The sequence below is a fragment of the Coturnix japonica genome, chromosome 5 (genome assembly GCF_001577835.2).
Source record: "Coturnix japonica isolate 7356 chromosome 5, Coturnix japonica 2.1, whole genome shotgun sequence".
NCBI classification, from domain to species: Eukaryota; Metazoa; Chordata; class Aves; order Galliformes; family Phasianidae; genus Coturnix; species Coturnix japonica.
Window position 1 is genome coordinate 45,169,486 of NC_029520.1, and position 25,111 is coordinate 45,194,596.

General features: G+C 49.8%; 1 protein-coding gene and 1 long non-coding RNA gene across 2 annotated transcripts; one reads left to right on the plus strand and one right to left on the minus strand.

Moving 5' to 3' along the window:
* Nucleotides 1-736: 736 nt before the first annotated feature.
* ANKRD9 (ankyrin repeat domain 9) lies at nucleotides 737-2,249 on the minus strand. The gene is made up of 2 exons (XM_015865599.2): nucleotides 2,087-2,249; nucleotides 737-1,935 (listed from the first exon to the last, which is right to left on the minus strand). Exon 2 carries the CDS (start codon nucleotides 1,882-1,884, stop codon nucleotides 1,006-1,008), a length of 879 nt encoding a protein of 292 aa, XP_015721085.1. The 5' UTR covers nucleotides 1,885-1,935; nucleotides 2,087-2,249; the 3' UTR covers nucleotides 737-1,005.
* Nucleotides 1,865-23,195, plus strand: LOC107315328. Its single transcript, XR_004307331.1, has 4 exons — nucleotides 1,865-1,953; nucleotides 14,950-15,068; nucleotides 21,358-21,540; nucleotides 22,949-23,195. It is a non-coding gene; the product is annotated as an uncharacterized LOC107315328 (long non-coding RNA).
* The last annotated feature ends 1,916 nt before the right edge of the window (nucleotides 23,196-25,111 follow it).

Below are 25,111 nucleotides of genomic sequence, written 5' to 3' on the forward strand. Positions count from 1 at the left end.
CTGCCCAGGATTGTGTAAAGTTTGCAGAGCAACGAACTTAAGGCTGCACTCTTTGCTTGGGACAGCATCTTTGCAGCTTTGCCTCTAGAGGGTTTTTCTATCTGGAGCACCTCCGAGGATGTTTTATGTACCTTGGAGCACCTCATAAAGGATGAACCAAAGCCATTACCTCTTCCTGGAGGCAGGTACTGGGAGCTGGAATCTGCATGAAAAGCTGCCAGATTGCCACATCCAAGTAAATGCCTCTGACTGGGGCAGATATTGGCCCCCCTGCCTGCCCCATGCCAGCCTCCTCATTGCCCTGAAGCAATGGCACTTTGCCCTGCAGCTGGCACAGAGAGCTCTCTGGTCCTGGCTCCTGTGGGGGCAGGAGCAGCTCTGGGCAGCTTTGCTCTGCTCCTGCCCTCAGCATGGCTCTCCCCAAGGAACAGAAAGAACATTGCAAGGAAGCCAACCGCTATTTGTGCCTGTTTTAAGATACAATTGGCTCAGCTGCATATCCCTGCCAGCCTTGTTTAAGGAGGTTTTAATAGTATGTCTTCTTTCTGGTTTTGTGTACAAGATTAGGAAGTTTTCATCTGTGCCTTTAAAAAAAGCCCACATCCCTGCCAAGATGTATTAGGAGAGCTGCTAAAAAGGAGTCATCCTGTTCCAGGACTGCTCGGCTTATGTAACAGGGAAATCCTAACTAGCAGATACTCCCCCCGCGTGCTGTCAGCAGGCACGTGCCAGTTCCGAGTTTTCAGCTGCTTGACTGATACTTTGCTGGTTTATTTAGACATATTTACAAACGTATTCTCCCCCATATCCATTTGTACAGCCTGTGTAATGTTATTATAAAACACGGTACAGACCTCGCCTCACCACAAGGATCTTTAAATAAAACGTATTGTAAAGTGCCAGATAACAATTGTTTTAAAAAAGACAGTTCCAATTAAAGCAGGTACTTGGCTGCCGGGACATTTCCAGCACGAGTCTTTCCGCCAGGTGAGCAGGAGCTCCCCTTTAGCTCTCCAGCTTCAAGTCCAAAGGCTTTAGGAAGTGCGGCAGAGGCAGATCATCCAGAGCCTCAGGGAAGTGCTCAGGTGCAATGGTCCTGATCAAGACACGCATGGCTCCGACGAACAGCGATGGAGGAGCCAGGCCCACCAGGCACCGGAACCGGCTCTCCCCCAGCAAGTCCTGCCAGCGCTGCCGCTCGTCCAGCAGTTGTTGCTTCATGGAGAACCGCAGGTCCTGAGGCACGAAGAGGAAGAGGCAGTCGAGGCAGAGCAGCTTGGCACGTATGTTGGCCGCCGGCGCTTGGCCCACCTGCTGCAGCAGGGTGTCCATGGGGGTGTTCCCCGCGCTGTCACAAAGGCAGGGCGATGCGCCGTGTCCCAGCAGCAGCAGCAGGCACTCGGGCCGCACCATCTCGCAGGCCAGGTGCAGGGCCGTCTTGCCGCCTTCCACGCGGCTGCAGCCCTGACGGTCCAGGTGGGCGACGCGCTCGGCCGGCGGGAAGGCCTGCACAGCTTTGAGGATGCGGAAGAGGATGCGGACGCGGTTGTAGCGGACGGCCATGGCCAGGTGAGGGGCCGAGCCCTGGCAGCAGCTGAAGCTCTGGCTGGGTACAGCCAATGCGCTCTGTGGGAACTTAGCGAGCAGGTGCCGGGCGTAGGGCTGGTGGTCGTGCACCAGGGCGTACAGCAGCGCCTCGGAGGGCGAGTAGAGGCTCACCTTGCCCCCGTCCTCCCAGTGGAAGACCTCCATGGTCCGCATGTCCTCCAGGAACCAGACGGGCAGCAGGTCGCGCACGGCTTGGTAGAAGGCAAAGGACGATTTCTTGCACTGCTTCTGCGATTGGGCACTAAGGCCGCCGACCCACCGCACGCTCCAAGGCATAGCGGGGGGCTTCCTCCCGGCCCGGCCAGCAGAGACCGCATCGGCACCGACCTGCGGGAGCGGAACAGCGTGAGTAGCCGGGAGAGCGAAACACCCCCCTGCCCCCCACGTCCCCGGCGCTCGGGAACCCGGCTCCTTCTCAGCCCCCCTGGTTCCCTCCCCCCCGCCGCCGGTTCCCGGTTCCCGTCTCGGTGCCGCTCACCTCCCGCTCAGTTCCGTGCCGCCCAGTCGCGGAGGGGCCGGAGCGCGGCGCCGCCGGGGCCTTTTATCCGCACCCAGCGCCCCGGGCGGTGAAGGTCGGTCAGGACCCGGGAACTGTCCATCCGCAGACCATTGGTGGCCGCCCCGGACCCGCGAGCGCCCATTGGCTGCCGGCAGAGGACGGGGCGATGCAGCGCCCTGCGTCACGGCAGGACAAGTTCCAAGAAACTTGGGAGGACCGGGAGGGACGGGGAGGGGACAAGGGCGGGGATGGATGGAGAGCAGGGGGCGGGGATGGATGGAGAGCAGGGGGCGGGGATAGCAGGGGGCAGGGCCGGCAGTGATAGAAATGACATCCCAGCGTGGTTCTGGTGTTACGGTGATGGGCTCGTTGCAGTCCCGCCTGGGTTTAAGCACTTTGGATTAAGTAACTGATCTTATTACTTATCTAGCTATGAGAAGGGCTTATCGCGGGATCCTTGGCACATGGGGAAAGCTCTGCAATGGGTGTTGTGCGTTACCTGCAGTTTTCACAAGGAACATATTTGGCCGGTGACTTAATGGGCACAACTGTGGGTGTCATTAAGGGCAATATCAGAATAGCCAACGTGAACGACGGTGCTGAACGTACTTAATGTTTAGCACTGCTCTGGAGCAGGAGGCAAAGAAAGGGCGATTAATGCATCCCTCAGTTCGGAGCAGGCTGAACCATGCAGGTGTCAGGCTTACTGAGCTCGTCATGTTCACCAGTTTCCCCTGTTGCAGGCTGAGGACCAAAGGTCAGCAGCATTTGGACACAGCCCCCAGGCCGTGCTCCTGTGTGTTGCTCTGCTTCACGGCTCAGCTCAGTGTGGATCATTGCCACAGAGCCCTGAAGCCCCATAACCCTGGCCCAGTTGCTTTGTCTTTGGTAGGTTGGGGTCAGCTCCTTCCTGACCCACAGTGTGATAGAAAACTTGTCACCTGTGATAAGTCAGCCACATTCATCGTTTCTGTAACCAGCACAAAAACACAGCTGAGAATGAATTTAACCCTGTCTGCTACAGAAGTGGGGGCTTAAAAGCCTGCCTGTCCTTTAGAAGACCAAAGAGGCTGGGTGCCTTTTGGGTGAGCTCTGTTGTATAAGGGAGTGGGGTCCATGGGCTCCTGGCATCCACCAATGGCTCTGGCCTTCAGCTCGATACTGCTTGTTAAAAATATTGTCCCAGCTGTATTAATATGACCAGACTGGATTGCATCTGAGCTGAACATTGTGAGCCTAAGGCAGGACATAAATATAGAATCAAAACAGCCTGACATAAGAGTCATCTGTCCTCTTCTGTGCGAGAAGTGAAGGGGAAGGAGGACAAGAGCGTCCTGGGGTGGTTCTGGGGCACTTCCATGCATTGCCCTGAGCCTTGGTCAGCCCTGTGCAGGGTCCTGGGGCACAAACTACCCTGGCATGCCCCTGGTCAGTGTCTGTGCCACAGGACTGTGCACTCAGCACATTTTTATCCCGGGGTTACATTTGCCTAGACAAAGTCTGCAATCATGAATGACTATTTGTTTGATGTGTTTGCCTAACAGGATTACCCTTATCGTAATGATAGAGCAGCCCGGCCTTGGCACAGCTAAAGCCAAGGGCTGGGGGGAGGGATGGTCGAGCTCCTGCCTCTCCTGCTGATGCCCACTCCTTCTCCTGGCCGGGGACCTTCTTGCTTTCACTGCTGTTCTCCCTGCTTGAAGCCAGCCCGCCCGCACCAGGTCCAGCTGCTATTTGCAGAAGCAGAACCCACCGCCTGCTTCTTGCTGGTTCCCAAACAAGCAGGATCCTCTATTTATAATGTGCTATAATTGGCTCAGATGTAAATTGTGGTTATCAGGCTGCTGGGGCCCTCAGGGATGCTGATGCTGCAGGGTATGGAGGTCTGCAGTGTGAGCTGTGTGCCCACAGACCCCAGCTTTCCGGAGCACCCTCTATTTGTCAGGGCTGTGTGGATCTGCTTTTCTAGATGAGTTTTGGTAGCACTGAGGCACTGCAGAGCCAGGAAGAGAGAGATCTTCCCACCGCTCCCTTGAGATGCTTTACACCAAACCCATCGTTTCTAAGCCAAGGTTTTTATAACAGGGATGTGAGCAGGGCTCTGCGGCTCCAAAATGACCCACTCCATCACCAGGTCACTGAGTCGCTTGGGTTCACTACCTTTGATGTAGCATCTATTTGGTCTTGATGGGCGTGTGGCCATCTGCAGCCCACGAGGGATCAGGCTGTTGGGACTGCAATTGCCCCAACCTCATAGCTGGACACAGGATGAGGTGCTGGGGTCTGGGAAGAGGCTGTGGCTCTCCCACTTAGGAGCAGGTCCACGTGTCATCATGCTCACCCCAGGCCTGCATTTGGGCTGCTGTTGCTGTCTAAATCCTTCTGCAGTTTAGAGCTGTAAAACATGATGGATATATGGCCAAGCAGGAGGATTTAAAAAGAAAATACTGGATGCTTTGCATATCTTTGAGGGCTTATTTTTATTCCCATTTGTTCGTTCTCTCAGCTCTTGGCTGCCATCGGGTTTGCAGAAATAACAAAGGGGGGGTGAGGGAAAGGCCAGCGCTCTGGGGGGCTCCTCCTGTTGGTGGAGGAGGCTGCAGGCAGCTCCAGCAGCACCTGTGGGCTCCATCATGCACATTGGAACAGGAAATCTGCTTGCTTCGTGTTTGAAAAAGAGGATTGATTTATCAGCCCAAAGCCCTTTTGCTGTGAAGTGCTGCTCAAAAGGAATCTTCCTTCCCCTTTCATTCCATACAAACGCACTCAGAAGTCTCCTAGCAGTGCCTGGGGCTGCTCTGCTGCCAAGAAATCCCCCGGCTCTGTTGATTAAGCCTCCGTGATATTTCCGGTTTCTCTGTAATTGTTTTCTAATGAAATTTTCAAATCCGAGTATAATCAGGAGGTTGGAGCACAGTGAGCTCCCAGCAGGGCTCCTTATTTGGATGCTTCTCTTCCTAAATCAGTGCCTGTCTTCTGTGCAGAGATGAGAAGGTAATTTTCTGCGTGTAGAGACATCCACAGTCCAGGTGGCAATGTCTTTTACCTGCAGGGTTCTGCACTAACACCGTTCTATGCAGCTCTCCATTGCTTTTGCCACTGAAATCATCATTGCTGTCTGATCAGATTTGCCTGTTCGTTCGTCTTTCTGTGGGTTACTGAATGGTTGAGGGATTACGGCGTGGTTCTCCCTGCCAGAATTCCCCAGTGCTTTTGCATATGCATGTTAGAGAGAGGCTGTTGTGGAATGCTGCGCTGTGCCCTGAATTTAGCCACGGGCTCACGCTCCCAGGTATTGCCTGCATTCCGTGGCATCCTTTGCTTCCTGCTGTGCCTCCAGCCCAGAGAACAGAAACACAAGAGAGCTAAAATGGTTACGTAAAGAGGAGATGAAATGGGTGACAAAACCAAAATAGCTGTAAACAGGAGCCCGGTATAAATAGCGAGCTGAGAAACACCCGAGCCCGGCTGCTGCATGGCAGAAAGGTCGGCTGTGCTCCCTGCCCTGTCCTGTGACCCTGAGCAGTGCTGGGCACACGTGGGGGCTGTGGCACCTGGGCACGGTCTCGGGCTCCTTCCTTATGAATGTCACAGCAATGGGATGGGGCAGGAAAGGTTGTGATGCTGAGTTCTGTACAGCTCCAGGGGTGGAATTTTGTGCCAGCAATAGAACTTCCCAGAGTTTCATGTGGCTCATACAAAGGCAGGCCTTGCTCTTGCAACCCATGTGCTTTATGGAGCAGAAAAAACCTACAGCTTGGCCAGCGTTCAAGCACCTTTCTCTGTTGTCCTTGTGATGTGTCAGATAAGGGTTCAAGGTCTTTGGTTGCTTGCATGGAATACAAGCAGCTTTTCTTAAGTTGCTGCTGGCATCTGTGGGCTCTGAGCGCTGCTCTGTTGTTCTGACTCTGGTAAGTAAGACGAGAGAAGTGGGAGGGGGGCACTGTGTGTGTGCTGTGTAGTACGGCCCCCAGCAGATCCCAGCATGTGCCTGTGGCTGTGCCCACGCTGCTGTGCTCAGTGGGGTCGTGGCCGAGTGGGGAGATGGGGACAGTAGGCTGCAACTGTGGTCGTGCTCAGGGCGATGTCATGTTCTGGGGTCTAAAACAGATGTTCTAATTTGCACTCTACTGCAAAATAGTTTTAGTTATCCTACTCCGAATGCTGGATCTTTTTCTGCCTTTTTAATATGTGTAAGGTTCATCTTAAGCTATTTGAAGCCAGGATAACCAGCAGCTCGCTTTCGTTAAATGGGGAGCGCGCTGTAACCAGCAGAGCTTCTTCCTGAGGTCTGCTCCGACCTGCCTTGCTGCAGGAGCAGCGCATCAGCAGCCGAAGGTTCCCCCCTGCAGTAAATGTGAGGCTACTGCAGGTGTAGCACGAGCCGGGCTGCATTCATTGCTGTGGATTTTCATGCTAAAGAAAAAACAAAGGCAGGAAAAGAGTGACTTGCTCCGCTAGAATGCAATGGCTCCTGTGCTGCCCTGCCTTGTCGCAGTCAGACTGCGTAATAATTTGGTCCTCCAACACATGCAGCCCCCTGACCACTCGGTGGGATGCTGGCACGGCCCAGTCTGTGTATTCTCATGCAAAATCCAACAAACTTGGCTTAATCAGGGTTTTCAATCTTCTCCTTCATTGCCTTCCAATATACCCTCCTAACAATTAACTCCGGGTGCTGGGAGAACGCCAAATGCAGGGTAAAAGACTTGGTTTTTCTTTCCCATAATTAAATGTCATGTTCACTGCTGTCTCTCCCACTTTATTAAGTATCCGGGCATGGTCTAACACATCCGTTGGTGGATTTCCATAGGGTCTGTTTGGAGCCCACCTCCTGCTCATCTAACGTGGGGGCCCTAACAGGGAGGAAGCAGCTTTCTAATGCTGTTCTGGGAAAAACAAGCTTGCAAAACCTCTCCCCTGTCTGCGGATGTACTGTGACAAATACATTTTGTGCCACCAGGTGCTGTGACAAGGCATGGTGGGAGGGGACAGCTGGTGGGGCGAGCTAAGATGGGACTGCTGCTCCCCAGCTCTCTGAGCCCAAAGGCACCTCATCTCCTATGGGGCGACCTGCCTGGGGGATGTTCTGCCCCTGCCTTCCCCACCTCCCTCCACATCTCTCTTTGCTTTGGATAAACAGCCCTGAAAAGGGAGCCTTTGTTTCCAGCCGCATCAGGGGAATGGCTCCTAGTGGCACCGATAACCCTGTTTGCAAACAAGAGGACAGGCCTGACTACAAACAGGAGGCTCACAATGAATTGTTTCTCTTGTTTTCGGCAATTTGCCGTGTGAGATGTGTGACCCACTGCACACAAGGAGCCTGCCTGGGAGCTCAGCCCTTGGTGACAGCGGGGTCCTTCCAGTTTGTGCATATCTGTGTCTGGGCCACGGACACCCCTGCTATGTTTGTCCTCAGGTGGCCAGTAGATGTGGGTTTTCTTTGTCCTTGGGGTGCCTGCTGAGGACCTGAAAATCATAGAATCATAGGATCATGAAGGTTGGAAAAGACTTCTAAGCTCACTCAGTCCAACTCTCCACCCATCCCACCATGCCCACTGACCACGTCCTTCAGTGTCACATCCCCACACACCTCTGGGCAGCCTGTGCCAATGCATCACCACTCCTGAGAGGAGATTTCTCCCAGTATCCAACCTGTGGACAGAAGTGCCATGTGCATCTGTACAGCAGTGCTGGGACAGCTGACCCATATAGGGGTTGGCTAACAGGGGCTTCAGGCTTGTATAACATCTGTGAGAGGATAGTAAGTCCAGTGCAAGGGAAAGCAACGCTCAGCAAGCTCAGGCTGGGGTGTGTGTGCTTTTATTTCTACCTCTGGCTGAAAACTGTTGGCTAAAATGCAACTAAAAAGCACTGCTGGTATTTTTTCAGCCTGTTCAAACTGCCATGAAAAATACGACCATTCTGTTCTTTTATAACCTCTTATAAGCCCTCATTTTTAGCTCGCACTCCCCAGATCCCATAAAATAAATGGGCAGAAACGCCATAAAAATGAACAAAATCCTCAAACGTGGCCAGTTCATATTCCAAGCGTCTTATTAAATACTTATTAAAAACAAACCAGTCCCACTCCTTACATAAATTTGTGATTGTTTAGAAATCTGTAATTAATTATAAACTATTGGAAACAGCTTCACAGTGGAACGACCCTATGGCTGCTCTGAATGTGAACTGCACCCATCTAGGCCAGGGCTGGAACCTGCCTTTGGGAGGAGAGCTGGAGAGCTGTAAGCACCAGTGCTATCTCACAGCAGCCTTCTCATTCTAGCATGGATTCTCCCCAGCAGGATGATGGTGTATGAAACAGCTCCCAGTGAGGTGAGCACAGGGCTGGGCTCTGCTTTTGGGTTCCAACCAACTCGGATAGAGAAGCAGCGTAATTTGCTGGGCAGTGCTCAGCTGGGGGGCACAGCTTTGGAGCCTATGGAACCAGTGGTGGGGGATGTTTCCCAAAGTTCAATCCCCAGGGGCAGTGCACAGAGGCTGTCACAGGATGTGTGACTCATACTTAATGGGACTGAGCTGTTTGTGCCATTGTTGCTGCCTCAAATGGCTTGGGAAAGTTTCCCTGGGAGAGACCCCACTGTTGCCAGCCCTGTTGCTGCTGTAGGGTTCAGGAGGTTCCTCCTGGGCAAGGCCTCCTAGTTTCCCCAACAGAGATAGCCATGGTGGCAAGAAACCAAGGAGAGCTTCTCTGCCTGTTTGCTAGGGAAGGAGACATCCTGGGCAGTGATGTGAAATTGGATCTGTGTTGTTCTATGGCACAGGTCTCACTTTACTTGCCTGTTTCCAACACACTGAGCAGGCAGCTGTGTCTCATACTGGGCTCGTCCCTGAAGCCAGCAGCTTTCATGCTGATCTGAGCGCAGGGATGGGTAACAGCCCCTGAGGCCCTGCAGGCACTTACCCCTTACACATCTCTTCTGTCCCTGGTGAAAGGAAACGTAAGGAAAGTGGCCACCCCCTGCTGTAAGGCAGCCCTTTGCCTGAGCAGCTCCTGTGGAAATGAAGTGTCATTCCTCTCCAGGAAAACAGCAGCGAGCTCACTGCAGAGCTTCAAGGTATGGGGAGAGAAGGAAATCAAGTGACAGCAATGACAGCATCCGTCACAAGCTGAGTCAATCAGCAGACGCCCTGCTTGCATTTCTTTACACTCAATAAGGGTTGAATTTTTCTTGTTCCACTCCTGTTGGGTGCTCACATCACATACAGTGCTGCACAAATGCAGATTCCTGCCTCGTGTGTAAAAAGAGGCGAATGGTTTCAGCACAGCTGGTTCTTGTAAAGCTGTTCTGGCTTTAAGTATTCAAGGATCCTTTCTGAGCCCCAGGACCTCCATTCCCAGTATTTAAAAGCTTGGCTTTCATTTTAAATTCTACTCCAGCTCTCAACTTTTAGCTTGTAACTTTGCCCCAGAAAACATAGAAATTAGAAGACATTCCCCCAAAGAGTATTTTTTACATCACTTGTGGGGGTTTTTTTTGTTAACATCAGGGAACACCTCCCACAGTGTCAAGTGGGTGCTGGCTATTGCTCTCAGAAGGACTGTCTTGCTGCTTTAGGTGCATTGCTTTGAGGCTGATGTGCGGCTGATCTGGCCCTTCCAGCAACAGCTGAATGCTAACAGCTGAAGGCTTAACAGTAATATGCTTAGTGTAATAAGATTTATTATTTTAAATGCCTGATTAAGTGCCCTGGGGGCTGGAATCCTCCCTCTTGCCGGGGCACGGACAAGTGTCCTGATACAGGTGAGTTCATTCCTCCTCCAGTAGATACTGGTGTGTGTGTGCAAAAAGGTCCTTTGCTCTGTGCCCGTCACCCTCTGCTCTTGGTGCTGCTGTTGGTTGCACCACGGGCTCCACTGAGTTGTGCCCTTTGAGCTGCACAGCTGTGGTTGATTGATTCATCCAGCCTCACATTTGGGCTTTACCTGAGGGCAGCTGTAATGTAGAGCACCTGGGCACTGTGGGCATTATGCAGCCATCCTTATGCACCAGGTAAGTGCGTGATGCCCTCAAGGTAAGGGAACGGGCCATTGCTCTCAGGTGGGAAGGAAAATGCACTTCCAGCCCCTGTGAGTTCCCAGCCAAAATCTAAATGTCATCTTGATGATAAATACGCTGTACTTCATGCCTGCATCTGTGCGCTCAAACTGTACTGGAGAGCTGGAACAGAAATTGAGAAGGGAATTTAATATTCACATTCAACTGGTGATTCCCTTAAGGGAAATTTCCTCAACTTGTCTGATTCCCCGAGGAGATGGAATGCCCACAAAACTAATTCTGCGAGTAATGATCAGATGAAATGAGGTTCTATCCATGGCTTAGGAGACCCAAGTAGGCACTAGTTGAATTCATATAAAAGTTTTCATGAGCAATAATGGAAAAGTGCCTTTGGAAACTTTTAATTGGATAAAATGAATTGAAACAGAAAAGCGTTTTCCTTCTCAACTTGTGGAATTGATAAATGATAGAATCATAGAATCATTAAGATTGGAAAAGGCCTCAGAAGTCACCCAGTCCAACCCATCCCACCATGCCCAATGACCACGTCACTTAGGGCCACATCTCCATGGATGGTGACCCCTCCACAACTCTGGGCAGCCTGTGCCAATGTGTTGCTACTCCTGACTGTGCCCTCTAAGGCTTGTACTGAAGGGAATGCTCCTCCTTTCCGTGGTCTTTGCCCCTTCCTGTCAGATCTCCCACAGGAGCTGATTTAAGTTCTCACATCATGAGAGATGTAGGAAAGTTGCCTGTTGTCTTGGAAACGCAGGCAGCTACTTTGGGGAATGTGGATTATGAAGGGCAAGCAGGAAGGCAACCAAATTCAGATTCAGTGTCCCAAACAGCGTATGTTTGGGTCATGTAGGGATGACTTATTATTAGCGTGTGATGGAAAATGCACTGATTTTTTCCAATGTGCTCTGCCCTGAGCAGCAGAAGAGCATGTGGAATGTTGGAGCGGGTGAAGGAGATGGGCGAAGTTGGTCCTCATGTGGAAGTGGGTGCAAATCCCAGCAAGCTCCAGTCAGTGTCTGAGCCTGGATGAGTTTCCCCTCAGCAAATGCTCATGCTGGGTTACTCTGCGTTGCAGTCATCATTTGGTGACAGCCATGTCCAAAACCACACAGGAAAAGGTTTTTTTTGAACAGAATTGTTAAATGGCATCTGGGGGAAGGCCTGTAAGAGGCCCGAAGTCTTCTGGCTGGAGCCATCTCTCCAAAGCTAAATGGGATAATGCCCCCATCATTATCCCAGGGAGCGGTGCACTCAGCCCCCCTGGCAGACTGGAGCAGTGAGCAGCAATTGCTTTGCTTCTAACCACCGCATTGGTTGCATAGCTGTAGTGTTTCCTTACCCCAAAGAATTTGCATTTTAGAGGTTGGTAACCATTCGCTTCAATTTCTCCTTGCTGAGAGGAGAGACGTCACTTGTTGCTTGCTGATATGAAATTCAGCAGCCTGTGGATAACACAGATTTCAGCCCGAGATGCAAAGAGCACTGAGCAGTGACAGGCACTTGCTGCCTTTTTTTTTTTTCTTCCTTAATTTTTCCCAGTCATCATCGTTGCTTTTTTTTTTTTGTTGTTGTTAAAATTGATTTAATAATTTCAAATCCACTAGAGGGCAACGTGCTCTGGTGTGGGAGAGGGAGAAGCGAGGAAATGGCACAATGTGGGCTCATGGCCGTGGGGACGAGCAAAGGGCTGTGGGTGGGATGGGGATGGCAGTGGTGGGGCAGGAGCAGCTCCCTGGTGCTCCTGGTTTGAGGTCTGCTGGTTTTCACTTTTTAGGGATGTAAGAGTTAGCAAATAGTCTGTGCTTAGCTGCAGCAGCTCGGGCAGAGCAGGACAGGAACAGCCCTGTTGGAGGTGGGGAGAGGTGAGGGTGGAGGTGGGCACTTATCAGTGGAGTACTGAGGGTTTTGCCAGCTGTGGGGTCAGAGCTAGTGAGCTGTGGTGTGGCTATAAAATGTGTAAGCTCTAAGATATGCTTCCTTGGCTCCAAGCTGAACCCTCTTGCTCTGCTGCGAGCACTTCCCCTTCCTCACAGTGTTGTCTTCCTGCAGCGATACTGTCCCACACCTCGTATCCCAAACACTGCTGTGACTGAGCAATGTGACCTTTGTTCATAGGAGAAAACGTGAGCAGGAGGACAGCTGGAGCCTTTGTTTACTCCAGATGCAGTTTCCCCATTCACAGCCACCTCTCCACCCAGGTTTCATTGGGATGCACTGCTTTCCCACTGCACAGCTCTGCTCCTGGCCAGCACCTTGGCAGTGATCTGAGGGGCTGGGAGACTCCTTCAGAAGGCTGCCAGGAGAGCCATGGTTCTTCTTGACAGTCTTCACAGTTAATTCCAGCTCAGTGCATTGTGCCGCTTTATTTTCCTTCTGTGGTTTGTTTTTCTTTACTTTCATCTCCTCCATATTTGGCTGCACAGAAATTTCTACTTCAGCCCAACCTGTGGGCTTCTGACAGACAGGCTGATTTACGATCTACAGCTGGGAGGAGTAGTTAAGGTTCAGCTGCAAGCTCTGGAGCTAAGGTGAGAGCGCTGTATTTCAGCCTAGTCCTGTTTTATGATCTTGGGTATAGAGAGCTGTGAGCAGAAGGCACAGTGAACGCCCACAGCTCTGCAGTGCTTGGCTGATGTTCCCAAACCCACCTCCCCAACCACTTTTGTGCACCAGACGTGATCTGTTGGGTTCAAGGGGCTCAGCAGGGGATGCTGCAAACTACGTGCATCCCCCTGGGAGCGAGTTCCATGTTGGAGAAGGGAATGTTAGGTCTGACCTCTCCCTGGGCCTAAACTAAAGCTGTAAACTACTGCTGTGGAGCTTCTTGGAAACAGGCCCAGATGGAAATATGCCCAAATTTCTTAAAAATCAATGAAGCAAGAAGGTAGTGTGAGATCTTTAGAAGATAATAAGAAATGCTGTTTCCATTGCAGAGCGATGCAGTGACTCTTAGCTTGCAGGAGCCTTTGCACAGCCTTCTCTTGTCCTTCCCCTCTGCCTTTCTATAGGCTTTTGTGGGAAAAGTGGCCAAGGAAACTGCAAGCACTCCGTGGAAAATTTAGAAACAGCTCTTTTTGAATGAAAACTGCGCGTGTAGATGTTTAATGGTGGGGACAAACCTTGCTGTGTTCTCCAGGAAGACTTCACTTGGTTAACTTTTGTGAATGAATCATTGCCATTAAGAAGGAAGGGCTGCTGCTGCTGCTCCTGTCCCTCCTGCTTCCTCTTATGCCGCTGCCTCATCCCCAGAATATGCACCGCTGATCCCTGCAGCAGCTGCCGGCTGGAAATTCCCCCTTTTTGCCTGGCTGGGGCGGTTGTGCTGCTCATGAAGAAGCGCAGCTGAAACGTGCTGTGATGAGCGGAAGGGAAGGGGGGGGTGGAGCGCTGCTGTGCCTGAGGGCAGCAGAGCAGCTCAATGGGAGAGTCTGCTGGGGGTGTAGGGGAAGAAATGCTCAGCTACAACGCCAGCAAGGGAGAAGTGACCCACTGCTGGGCAGCAGGGGCTGCACGGGAGGTGGTTGGGAATGTGTGTGAGAGTTGCAGGAAAAATAGCATAGGAATACGCTTGGTTTTTAAGGGGGACTTGGGGCTCATTCTTGAAGCCCTGATTTCCCAGGCAGTACTGGCTCTGCCTGTGCCTGATGGCTGACTGCCTTGTAGATTGCTCTGAGTGTGTTAATTGATTTCTTCTTTCTTGTGATTTCATTTTATGTATGTGCATTTTCACCAGACAGCCCTGAGGTCGGGGGGCCACGGCCCTTCCTTTCTGACCTTCATCATTTCAGGGTTCCAGACCACTCTCATTCCCTCCCTCCTGCCCCCAAAGAGTTAATACAGGAATTAATTGTAGGCTGAAGTAATTCTGCTGCCTGGGCTTGATTTAGCTTGAAGGGGGAAAAAAAAAAAAGAAGAAATAGGAAGCCAAACAGAAGAATCCCAAACGCCATCCCCCAGTTGAATTCCATTTTCTCTTCTGGTTGAATAAAGAGGGATGCTTAGAGAAAAGTGAACCTTGGCAGAGAGTGTGCCGGCACAAGGAGGGCTGTGTGATATATGATAAACTGCGGCCATAGTGAGCCGGGCGGTTTAACTGTACTAGCAGGCAGATGCTGAGGGGTGAGAGGATGTGGAGCCACATGCTGTGTGCACTCACACACAGCCCTGCTGCCCATAGGGACACAGCTGCAGTGACATTGGGCCCCTCAGCTCCCAGCTCTGCTGCTTCCTGTCCACGGGGCCGTGCTGCAGTGCTGTCCTGGTGGGTGGTGAGGTGATGTGACCCCACTGTCACCTTGTCTGGGTGGGGACAGGTTTTCTGTCATGTCCACCTTATAGTGGTTTTTGTGCTGTCTCAGCATTGAGGTACTGGCTGTCACTGTGGGTGTCTGCCTGATGCCCATCTCCACAGCCAGTGTGAGGTATGGAGCTGAAGGTCCATGAGCCATCTCAGCCCCAACCCCCATCTCTTTGGGATGGGGACAGTGTGAAGCCCATTTCTGCAGCTGGGCAGGGCTCACGCATTCTGAGCATCACTTCTATGAACAATGCTTGATATCATTGAGGAAAAACGCTTTATTTATCTTTCGCTCATTTTAACCCAATCTGAAGCAAAGGCTTTGCTTATGTTGCGTGGTGAGGAAGTTGTCCAGCAAGGGCAGACACGGAGGCTGTTGGAGGATGTTTACTCAGATTGCTGGCGCGGAAGGGGAGTTTCCTAAAGAGGGATCTGGGTGCAGGGGACATCTCCAGCTGTCATTTGAATTTCCTCTGTGTAAATGATGGGTCTCTGCCTTTCAGGGACAACGCACGGATGCTGGACATGCATTTTGCAGTTGTGACAGAGTGCTGTGAACAAACTTGTGCCTCCAAACCTGCTCCTTGGACTCCCTCTTGGCTCTCATGCCACAGACTGGGAGGTGAGGTGACACCCCACATGCCGTGGGGCTCCTCCATTTAACAAATGGCAGGGAGGTGGCAGCATTGAGAGGGACTCCTATCACCTCCAGTGCTGCCTGCTGTGGTGTGTACCCTGTAAGAGATACAGGGTGGGCACTGCAGTTACCCTATGGCTTCTGGACATTCTCCCCTGTACCAACTTCTGTGGGCTCAGGGGTTACATCAAGCCTGTGCTTGTGCTTCCTCCTGCTTCCCCTCACTGACAGGCACCTGGTTTCCATCCATAGGTGTAGTTTTAATGTGTGCAGGGGCGATGTTAGGCTTGACTTTATGCTATTTTCAATTATTTCCATGCCAATCATTAGACCTCTTTCCACACTCTGGAAAAGAGAGATGGTAGTGAGATTCTTCATTACATTTTGTAGATTGCCCATACAGCATATGTTTACAATGAATTTATAGACCCCTGTAAAGGGGCTTGCATGCATTATGTTTAATTAATGCAGCAGAAATTATATCATTATAATAACTGCCTGGCCTTTAGATGTAAAAATCAGCGCCAAGGATTCCCAGATGAATCATCCCTGATAAGAACCAGAAATGACACAGGCCATATATTGTATGGCGAATTTGTTTGGATTGGTACCTTTAGGGTATTCAGCCTTGCCAACTCTCTGTGGTGCTGACACAGTTTATTACACATTTTCATTTATTAAGAGATTATTTGACTGCAGTTTGTTGTTTTATTGTACAGCAGGTGATAATTTTACACTAAATTAACTGTTACATCTCTTTTAGGAGAAGGCCGAAGAGGTTTCTTGCTACAAAGCTAAATACTAAGTAAAGGCTTTTATTCGCTGAGGGGGTAATTTGTCCTTGTGCATGGGGCTTGGCTAAGGCTCTCACCTCTGCCTGTTATTGGTCTATATGTGTTCATTGTTTGGGTTGGGGCTGATGGGTTTTCAGATTGCATCTACGTGCTCATGCTGAGTGGATCCCTGCTTGGGGGCTTGGTGAAGGTGGGCTGAGGCACCCAGCAGGTGACAGTGGGTCAGAAGAAAACACGAGCACTCCTGGCATGGTTTGTGCTTCAGGGAGAGAATAAAGGTGCTGTTTCTGCTCCTGGCTTTAAATGTTTGTTATTCAAACAAATCCAGAAAATCATCTTGAAGCCTTCTAATAAAAACAAAGGAAAAAAACACCTGCAGAGCCATCCCCCCTTTTCCACAGAGATGGATAACTTTGGAAGGAAAAATATTTATTGAAAAGCCCTCTTTGCCATTTGAAATAGATTACAGATGAAAGTAATTTGGCTGTCCCTTAATGAAGTCCATTACAGCAGGCTCGTTTCATAGCCTGTCTCACGCAGATACTGTCGAGCTAAGCTTTGTGGTGGGAGATGGGAATTCCACACCAAATTGAATCGGAGGCTGAAGCAGGAATAATTATTGCTGCAAATTATTAAAGCTTTGCCATATTGAAAATTCACAGCATGCTTATAATGCTAACTTACTGTTAAGGAGAAACATACTACAAAGCTAAAAATAGAGGAAAGATCAGAACCACGTTGCTTTGATCACAAATCCATATTTAAAGGAAGTTATCACTGGCAAAATAATCCCCTTCCCAACTGTGCCATGAATTACCTTTGGTTAATACCAACATTTCCTCTATGTGGAGCACACCAAGGGGACAATTAGCAATTAAAATCCAGGGCTGGGTCGACTGATGGTAAATAATTTAGATGAGGGAACCCCCAGTCATACGTACACACTCACCTTCTTATTTATGCCTATTCTGAAAGCAAACCCTCACCTTCCCCGGTGCTGGTGTTCCTTTGGCTCAGTGGATGCCAGCACTAACACTGGTGAGAGGTGTCACAGTGAGCACAACAGGTCCAGCTGCACAGTGTGCTTGAGAATGAATCCCTTACTGCAGGGCTAAGGAAAGCTGCTGCTGTTCCTCCAGCCACCAGCAATAAAAGAGATGAGCAGAGTTAGGAATGAGTTCCAAGCGAATCCTTTGTGCACGTCTTTTGTGCACTGCTAAGGATTTCAATGCGTTCGATCCTCTGGATGGAGGTTTCCTTCAGTGCACGTGTAGGGGGATGCTGTCATGCACCTGGAGTGGACCCCACAGCTCCAGCAGCCCCTGACTGCTGCAGTCCGGTGTCATACGTTGCCCTAATTTTCAGCTATTTCATACCCAGAGCTGACACATGACAGTGCAATGTGAGCTCATGAAGCCCTGGGAGGCCCCGGTGGGGGCTGTGGGAAGGGCTGTTTGGTGCTACAGGCTGGGGGCCGCAGGCAGTGGGGTGGATACAGAAACCAGTCAGGTTATCTGAGATATGGGTGCATTCTGAGCTACCCCAAGCACCACACCAGGTAATTTCACTGTTCATAACAGCAAATTGCAGTCTCATTTTTAACATCCAGCAAAATAAATAGAGCCACTGCTGTTATCATCAGCAAAGATGGAAAACCCTAAAAGGACACCCCGTACAACGTGATGCTTGCAGGTTGTGCTGGAGCATACGCTGTTATGTTACACTTCTTCCTATGTAGCATCCCTGCAGCCTGTTCAAGGAACTGTAAGTAAAACCTGAACTTCTGATAACCATTTTACATATGAAAAACTTGATTTTATTTGACAGCATAAGACTTGAAGATGAGGCAGGGGGAAGAACACAGAGCAAAGTATATTTTACTAGTAGAGTAAATGCGGCAGAGTCACTCCAATTTCTGGGAGAGTGTTGGGAGCAGCATGAAAAGGCTGGAGAGAAACAGCAGCTTAAATTCTGATTGTCTGTTTGGGGTGATAGTAAAGTCAAGTGTGCCATTTCCAGCCTAAAATCCCTGTATCCAACACTAAAGAGCATTAGAGCCTAAATGAGGATTTGAATACAAATGTCTTCAACTCCAGCTCATCACAAAATTGAAGGATCTGTTCCAGGACACACAGTATCTGCATGAAGAGACCCCCTCCCCCCCACCCCCTCCACATCCAGGCCTTTGAAGCTTGGGTATTAATTCAGGATTAATGCAAAAAAAAAAAAAAAAAAAAGAGAAAGAAGTTGCAGGAGGCCCCGCTGAGGTCCAGCACGTTGCCCTGGACCAGGTCCTGTGCTACAATAGCTGCCAGTGCAGGGTCTGGCACTTGGTGAGGGGCTGCTGCTCAGCAGGTACAGGTGGTGGTGCTTCACCTGCCTCCTCCTGCAGAAGATGTGTGTGCAGCCTCTGCGCCTCTTCCACCCGTAAAAATACTTAGAAAAACCTTCCCTTCTTCAAAGAAATGACTCATTAAGTGCTGTGTTCCTCTGAGTCCGGGTGCTTCCCCATTCCCAGAGGCACAGCACTGAGCCCAGCACTGAACCTAATCACCAACCAGAACAACCGTGGCCTTTATTTTGGTGTAATGCTGCATGCAAAAAAAGAAAAAAGAAAAAGAAAAGAAAAAAAAAAGAAAGTCCCCTGTGTTTACAGCTGTAACACTTGCACAACTGTAGGGAAAATGGAGGAGCCCGTAGCTGGTTTCCAAACCTACATCTTCCTTTTTCCTGTAATGAATGCAATACATAATTTACACACGGGGAAAAAAAAGAAAAGAAAGACTTATGAAGCTGAACATTTTTTTCTTTCTGTTTATTTTCATTTGATTGCAGAAGGGCTGGGGCTGCAGCGAGCTGAGATAAGAGCCCTACCCATGCCCTGCTGCAGCACTGTACCATACAGAGGAAGGATGGAGGGGCCTATAGTGCTCAAGGTGCTGCTGTGGGGATGTGGCTGGGTCTAATAGCTCTCAGAGAGGCTTCTTTTGCCTGTTCTGACAAGGAAGAGCATGGCAAGGAGCTCTGTGCTGGGGGGCAGCAGCAGCCTTGTGACCAGGATCCCTGCCCACATACCAGGCTGCAGCCATAAAGTGCCTGCTGAAACCTATACTGTAAAAATTCCTCGCTGGGTGCTGTGGCAGCAGCACTTGGGCAATCTGTGGGCTTTGCCACCAAGGAGTCTGTTAAACAGCTTGTTAGCAGCAAGGACGGCAGCGGTAAAACTTGTACGCGTGATGAAAAGCAAACAGTCTTCTCTTTTAATCCGGTCTTTAAGGCCTGAGTTAAACAACTGTGTTTCAAGGGAATGCTAAGATAGAAAAGTCCATCCTTAGCAGAAGACAAATGTTTAGCTGTCTGAAAGTCCCAATTTGTTATAGTGAGATAACAGCTCCATTAATTAGATGATCAAATATGACTTTATTAGTGAATTGTTGAATTGGTGTGGTGTGGCTCATGCTTGTTTACAAGATGGGCGAGCATCTTCTTTTGAGCATTTATAATGAACTTCTTCCAGTGATTTATTCACCGTAATTGCTGTAGTTCTCTAATCTGGGTATTTGCATCGGGGTTGTTTATGACCTGGTTCAGAGCATTTATCTGTGCTGATTTTCAGCAACGAGAAACCAAGCAGGTCTCTGCACAGCATGGAGCGGGCCGCGTTTTGGGCCTCATCCCCTCCACTTCGCAGGGACTGCAGAGAAGCTACAATTGCTTTATCTGTAAGCCAGACTTCTAGCATGCAGTACCTCATGTTTATCTCAAGGCAGGACAGACATCAATTAGCGCTGCTCGCTAATGAGGGCACAGCCAGCGAACCTTGCAATGTGCAGCGCTGTGTGAGAGGCTGAGTGCTGCTGGCAAACGGGACCACACTGTGGGGGCATTTCTGAGCTCTTTGAGGAGGGTAATGCCCCTCCATTCCTCCACCACCAATTCCAACTGGATGAAAGCTGAATGTGAAACGAGCTGAGTTAGAAGCAGTAAGGGAAGGTGTTTGGGATGTGTTGGAGATGCTGGGCCTGCTGCATCCCCATACAGCACAGCACGGATGGCTCCTGGCGGTGCTCTTTCTGTGGGGACAGAATCGCTTGCTGTAGAGCCATTGCTGTAGAGCCATCTAGTGAGGGTTTACTGCACATCAAATCAAAGGAGCCTTTTTTTTTTTTTTTAACTGTTTCCAGGAGATATCAAAAGGACATATGAGCAAGCAATGGTATCTGCCTTTTCGCCTGCCTTCCCCACACAGACCTGCCCTCTGAACAGGCAAGAGCAAAAGTGAAGACACACGAGGCCTCAACAAGGGGCCCTAAACAGGGCTGCAGGGCTGGGCCGTCCTGCTGCAGGCAGCGGCCCTGGCTGGCCCTGTGACAGATATAATGTTCATAGTTTTATGCTCATTTTTGGTTTGGTGGGAGGTGTACTTTAGAGAATGATGAAGTTAAGGAGATGAAAACACTGGCTTAGGTCTATGAGGGTAAGCACACTGCAGAAACACCTACTTATTGCTCCTGAGCATTGAAAGCATGGCTACGTTGCAAATCTATACTGCGATGGATGTTGCAGCCTGTAGAGCACTGCAGAAGGCATTGAGCACAGTGAGTTAAAGATTAAGCACTCACGGCGCTGACAGCAGCTCTGCACTGCTGGCAGAAGGCTTAGGGAATACCCAAGTGGTCTCAGGATGGATCCCAGCGGCTGAAGGCAGCGTTGATTTCTCCCCGAGATCTGGAGCCTCACTCCAAAGCCTCCTCCTCCTCTTCCTCCTTTTCCTCCTCCTCCTCTGCCGGCCCCTTGTACTTTCTCAGGGGCTGGAAGTTGACAGGCACGCAGGCAGCTCTGCATCACTCCCAGCGCTGTGTTGTGCTGCTGCTGGATCACCCCCCAGCTCCTGCCTTGCTGCTCCCCACGTTCTCCCAGCTCAGCTGCACTCCCCCAGGCCTGGCCAGAAGGGGCAGCCACGGGGCTGAAAAGAATCTGGCACAAGAGTGCACCCCCAGGGCAGGGAGCAGCTCCAGGCACTGGTTGCACGTCAGGACAGGGAAAGCAACCCAGCTGTTACAAACAAGCCTTGATTCTGCAAAACCCATGCATGAGCAAATGCTGTGAATTATGAATGTCTGTCATTTTACTGCAGCTATTCCTTGCCTTTTGTTTTGGAAATGCAATTTTTTACAGTAAGAAACTCCCCATTTTTGGTAGATTGAATGCATTTCACCATATTCATGATGAACATGTTTTGTGTAATAGCTGAAAGTAAAAGGTAAAAAAAAAAAAGAGCCAAACAGAGACAAATGGGTTCTAATGGCTTCTGTATGGATTTGAAAAAGTTTGCTTTTTCTTGCAGTTTGTTGTCAGAAGGAATTGACTGAATTCAGTCAAAACGGTTTGTTCTTTGTCTGTGGTCACCATAGCTACCATTTCAATCTGTTAACATAAGTGGTATTATTTTGTTCCTTTCTCTTAAACTCTATTCACAGATGCTGTCGAGCTTTTCCTTTGTAAGTATCCAAAGGGTCTGGGCCAGGTCTGGCTCTGCTGCGTGAGCACCGGGCAGCGGATGCTCAGCATGGACCTGCAGGAGGGAGGAGATGCTGCTGCAGCACAGGGATGCTGCGGGGCGTGGGGCGGCTGCAGTGAGCCATGGAGCTGTGCCTGGAGAGGTGGGTGTTCGCCGGGTGTGCTCCCATAGATCCCCAGCTGCTGCACATCAGTACAAAGGCAGTGATGTCCGTGGAGGCGGTGTGTCTGCGGATGGTGTCGTCCTGTGAAGTTGCTCGTCACATGGGTTTTCCATAAGGAGGCATGAGATGAAGAAAGGCTACGCTGTTTAAATTAATAAGTAATAAGGTTTTATAGCCTCTACTCTCTCGCTTTTACCAGTGTTAGAATAGGCTCAGGTTGCCACTGAGTGTGGGTGTGTATCCACTCTGCACAACACGAGTGATTGGGATATTTACTGAACAGCAGATTATCCACGTTTCACATTTTAATTGGCACTGAATGGGGGAAAAAGTCAGTTCCTTTCTTTTTTTCTTTTTTCTTTTTGCTGGATGTGAAGATGACTGAGACAGTGTTGTTGTCTTTTCCAGAAGCAATGTAAGCAAATAAATGTATTGATGTGTATATGCGTGTCATTTGGCTTACGGTGGGGAGGCCGTAAGAGGAATCAGACAGTAAAATGTACAGTTTTCATTCAAAAACAAAGCTCTCACATTAAAGAATAAAAGACTCGGTAATGAATAAAGTTGAGTCGGTTTTTGATTGTAATTAATTATTTTTATTATGAAAGCCTTTGGTTAACGCTCTGCGGGTCTGATTTGCAGGGCACCCTGCTCTCTGCTGGCTTTTAGCTGGAGCTGTAGGTATTTGGCATTTCTGGCAGCCAGGGCCCTCTGCTAATGCCTGCAGAGAGTAGCTGGGGAAAGTGTGAGGAGCATTATTGTAATGAGGGGATAATTCTGTCTCTCCTTCCTGCCTTTCAGTGCAGATGAAAGAGCGCCTGGGAGTCACGTTCCATGCACTGAAAAAGGGAATTCTGATTTCCAGGCTCTGGCTCCCCAGGGGCAGGGATGCTCTCCTGTCAGAACCCACAGTAAGGCACATCCACATTCCCAGTGTAAGGCCTGTTTTTAAGGACTCCTAGCTCAGCTATAAAGATTCACTTAGCATGCATGACTAGGAACCAAATTGACAAGATAGACCAGAACTGCTGCAAGAGAGCCATTAGTTCCCCTTGTATGAAAAATCCACATTCAGAAAAAGAGAATATTGTTCATATTTATGTAACAGGCCGTGGCTGTTCCTTCTAGCACATGAGAGCCGCTATGGAAACAGTCATATCTAACATCACTCCTGATGCTGAGGGCACGGACAGTGGGGGCAGCTCCCTGTGCCTGGGGGTTAACCCAAAGGCAGCCAGTGCCTCTGAGCAGGTTTGGATCTGTATCCTCTAGGTTTACGCCCATGTAACTGAAGCCATGGCATTTTCTAAAACTGTTTTAGTTGCTGATTAATCCCCTCGCTTGCTGCCAAATTGAGGTTGCATTGATTTTCTTTTTACTTTTCCAGGTTTTCATGTGTTGAAGTGTTTCTTTATATAAATAGCAGTGAAGAATGAGCTCTGACTTCTTGCTCCTCCCCCCAGCGATCAGCAGCATTTGCAATATCCAGATTACATGTGGAATAAATGGAGGAGAATGTCTCACATCAAAGGCTGGAGCTCAGAGTTTTTACTCTCTCTTGGAGAGGTTTGCTTGAAGCTATGGCTACATGTTAGGAGAGCAATCGCAGGTGAGTTTCTATTTCCCTTCCCGTGGGAATGCCAGGCTGCTCCTAAGGAAAGCTGCCTCCACCACTCCAAAAAATGTTGATTTAAATATTGAAGTGCATGAAATTGTATTGTTAAAAACAAACAAACAAACATACAACCCCCCCCCCAAATGAACTAATATTTACTATTAAGCCCCTGGCTCCATTACAGTACAGCATCCAATCTTTCTGTCGTCAGGTCTCATGATTCAGAGCTCCCTGAAGGGGACTGTGTGGATTTCTAAACTCCAGTCACCCTGAAAATCATGGCAGCTGTCCCCCACAACACCATCTCCTGACATCTAACCACACCATCTGCCTCGCTGCTGAGATGATGGCGGAGAGAAACTGAAGAAGTTTATAGAAAGTGAGTGGTGTCTTCCTGACCATCTCTGTGCTCGCTGCAGTCACTCCTGTGATGAAGCAGCTCCCAAGCAGAATTTTTTCTCTCCTCATTTTGCTAAGGAACGATGATTCTCTTTGCAACTTGTGCCCCTGTTCTGATATAGATCTTCTCTACTTGGGCACAGAATGGAATGGAGCAAAGCCATTGGCCATCCAAGGCTTTCTGCACTGATTTTGCTGAATGCCTCCTCCTCAGGAAGGAAAAGGATGCCTGCCTGCCTTTCCTTGTAATACAGGGATCAGCTTCTATGAGGAGGCACCAGCTATGGGGGGTTAATGCTCCTGTGTCACCCTGTCACCGCTGTCCCTTCCTACTTTCTTCAGGGGTGCAGGGTGGGGAGCAGACAGGAGGTGAATTTCCAAAGCCTTAAGGAAAGCAGCTCGCTTTTGGGCATCAAGGACAAACAGGGCTCTGCAGCAACATCACATTTAATTAGCAGAGAGCTGTTCCCAGGAGGAAGGAGAGCAGTGCGGGGTGCTGGGGAAGGCCATATGCCCCAGGAACCCGATCCCTGGCTGAGGAAGCTCTCAGTGCACTGTTGTGTGACTCCTGTTCCCCTTGGTTTTCTGAGCTATGAGAAAGCTCATAGTGACCAGACCAAAATGAAATAACGGGGGTTTTGTTTACACCTCACTGGGTTGAGATACCATGGGAAGCTCTTCACAACTCTGCCCACCACAGGGTACGTCTGCTCCATCCTCCTGGCATTGCCAGCCACTGTTCATGCAGGATTTCTCCTCCCCAGTGCCAGCCCACTGTGCCTTCCCCCTGGGGTCAGCCAGGAGCTGTGCCAGCCCCACACACTGTTCCACTGCTGCAGAACCCCCGGCTCTGCAGGCTGCCACATGGCCCTCCCTCCTCCTGCATCCTCTGGCCCCACCACCACCCTCCTTGTGGTTTCTTTGTTCCTGCCAGCCTCCCCCTTGCTGCAGGATACGAGCCTTTCTCTCAGGGAAATAAAACTTTGGATTAAGATTTGCCTTTATTGCTCTCTCTCCAAAATTAGGCTGAAAGGAAGAATGTTCAGGGGAGCGCAGGAGATTTAAGGACAGATTTTTAAGGTCTTTTAGTTACATTAAAATGAAATTAGGCGGCCCTTGGGATTTTTCAGCAGAAGTGTTATTTTTTGTTTTAATTTCCACACGGTAACTGTTCGTATCTTCAGGAATCCAAGTGCCTCCAGCCTTTATGCTATTGAACACCAAAGTCCCTCTGGAACCAAAGAGAGCTGGACATCAGCTCCTGTACATTCCTTCCAGATCCCAGCTGAAGTTGTTGTCAAACTAGGAGCAAGAAGTTCGAACCGTAAACCTGATTTCTGCTCTGCTTTAGCAGCACTTTAGCACCAGAAAAACACTGTTGGCTGCATGAACATCTTGTTCTAAGGGTCATGTTTTCCTGATTAACAGCCTTCCAGTATTAAAAACAGTCAGTCCAGAGGGTGATTAATTGTCCCTTCTGCTGCTAGTAACCAAACACGTCTGTATATACACACACATATGTACACACACGTATCT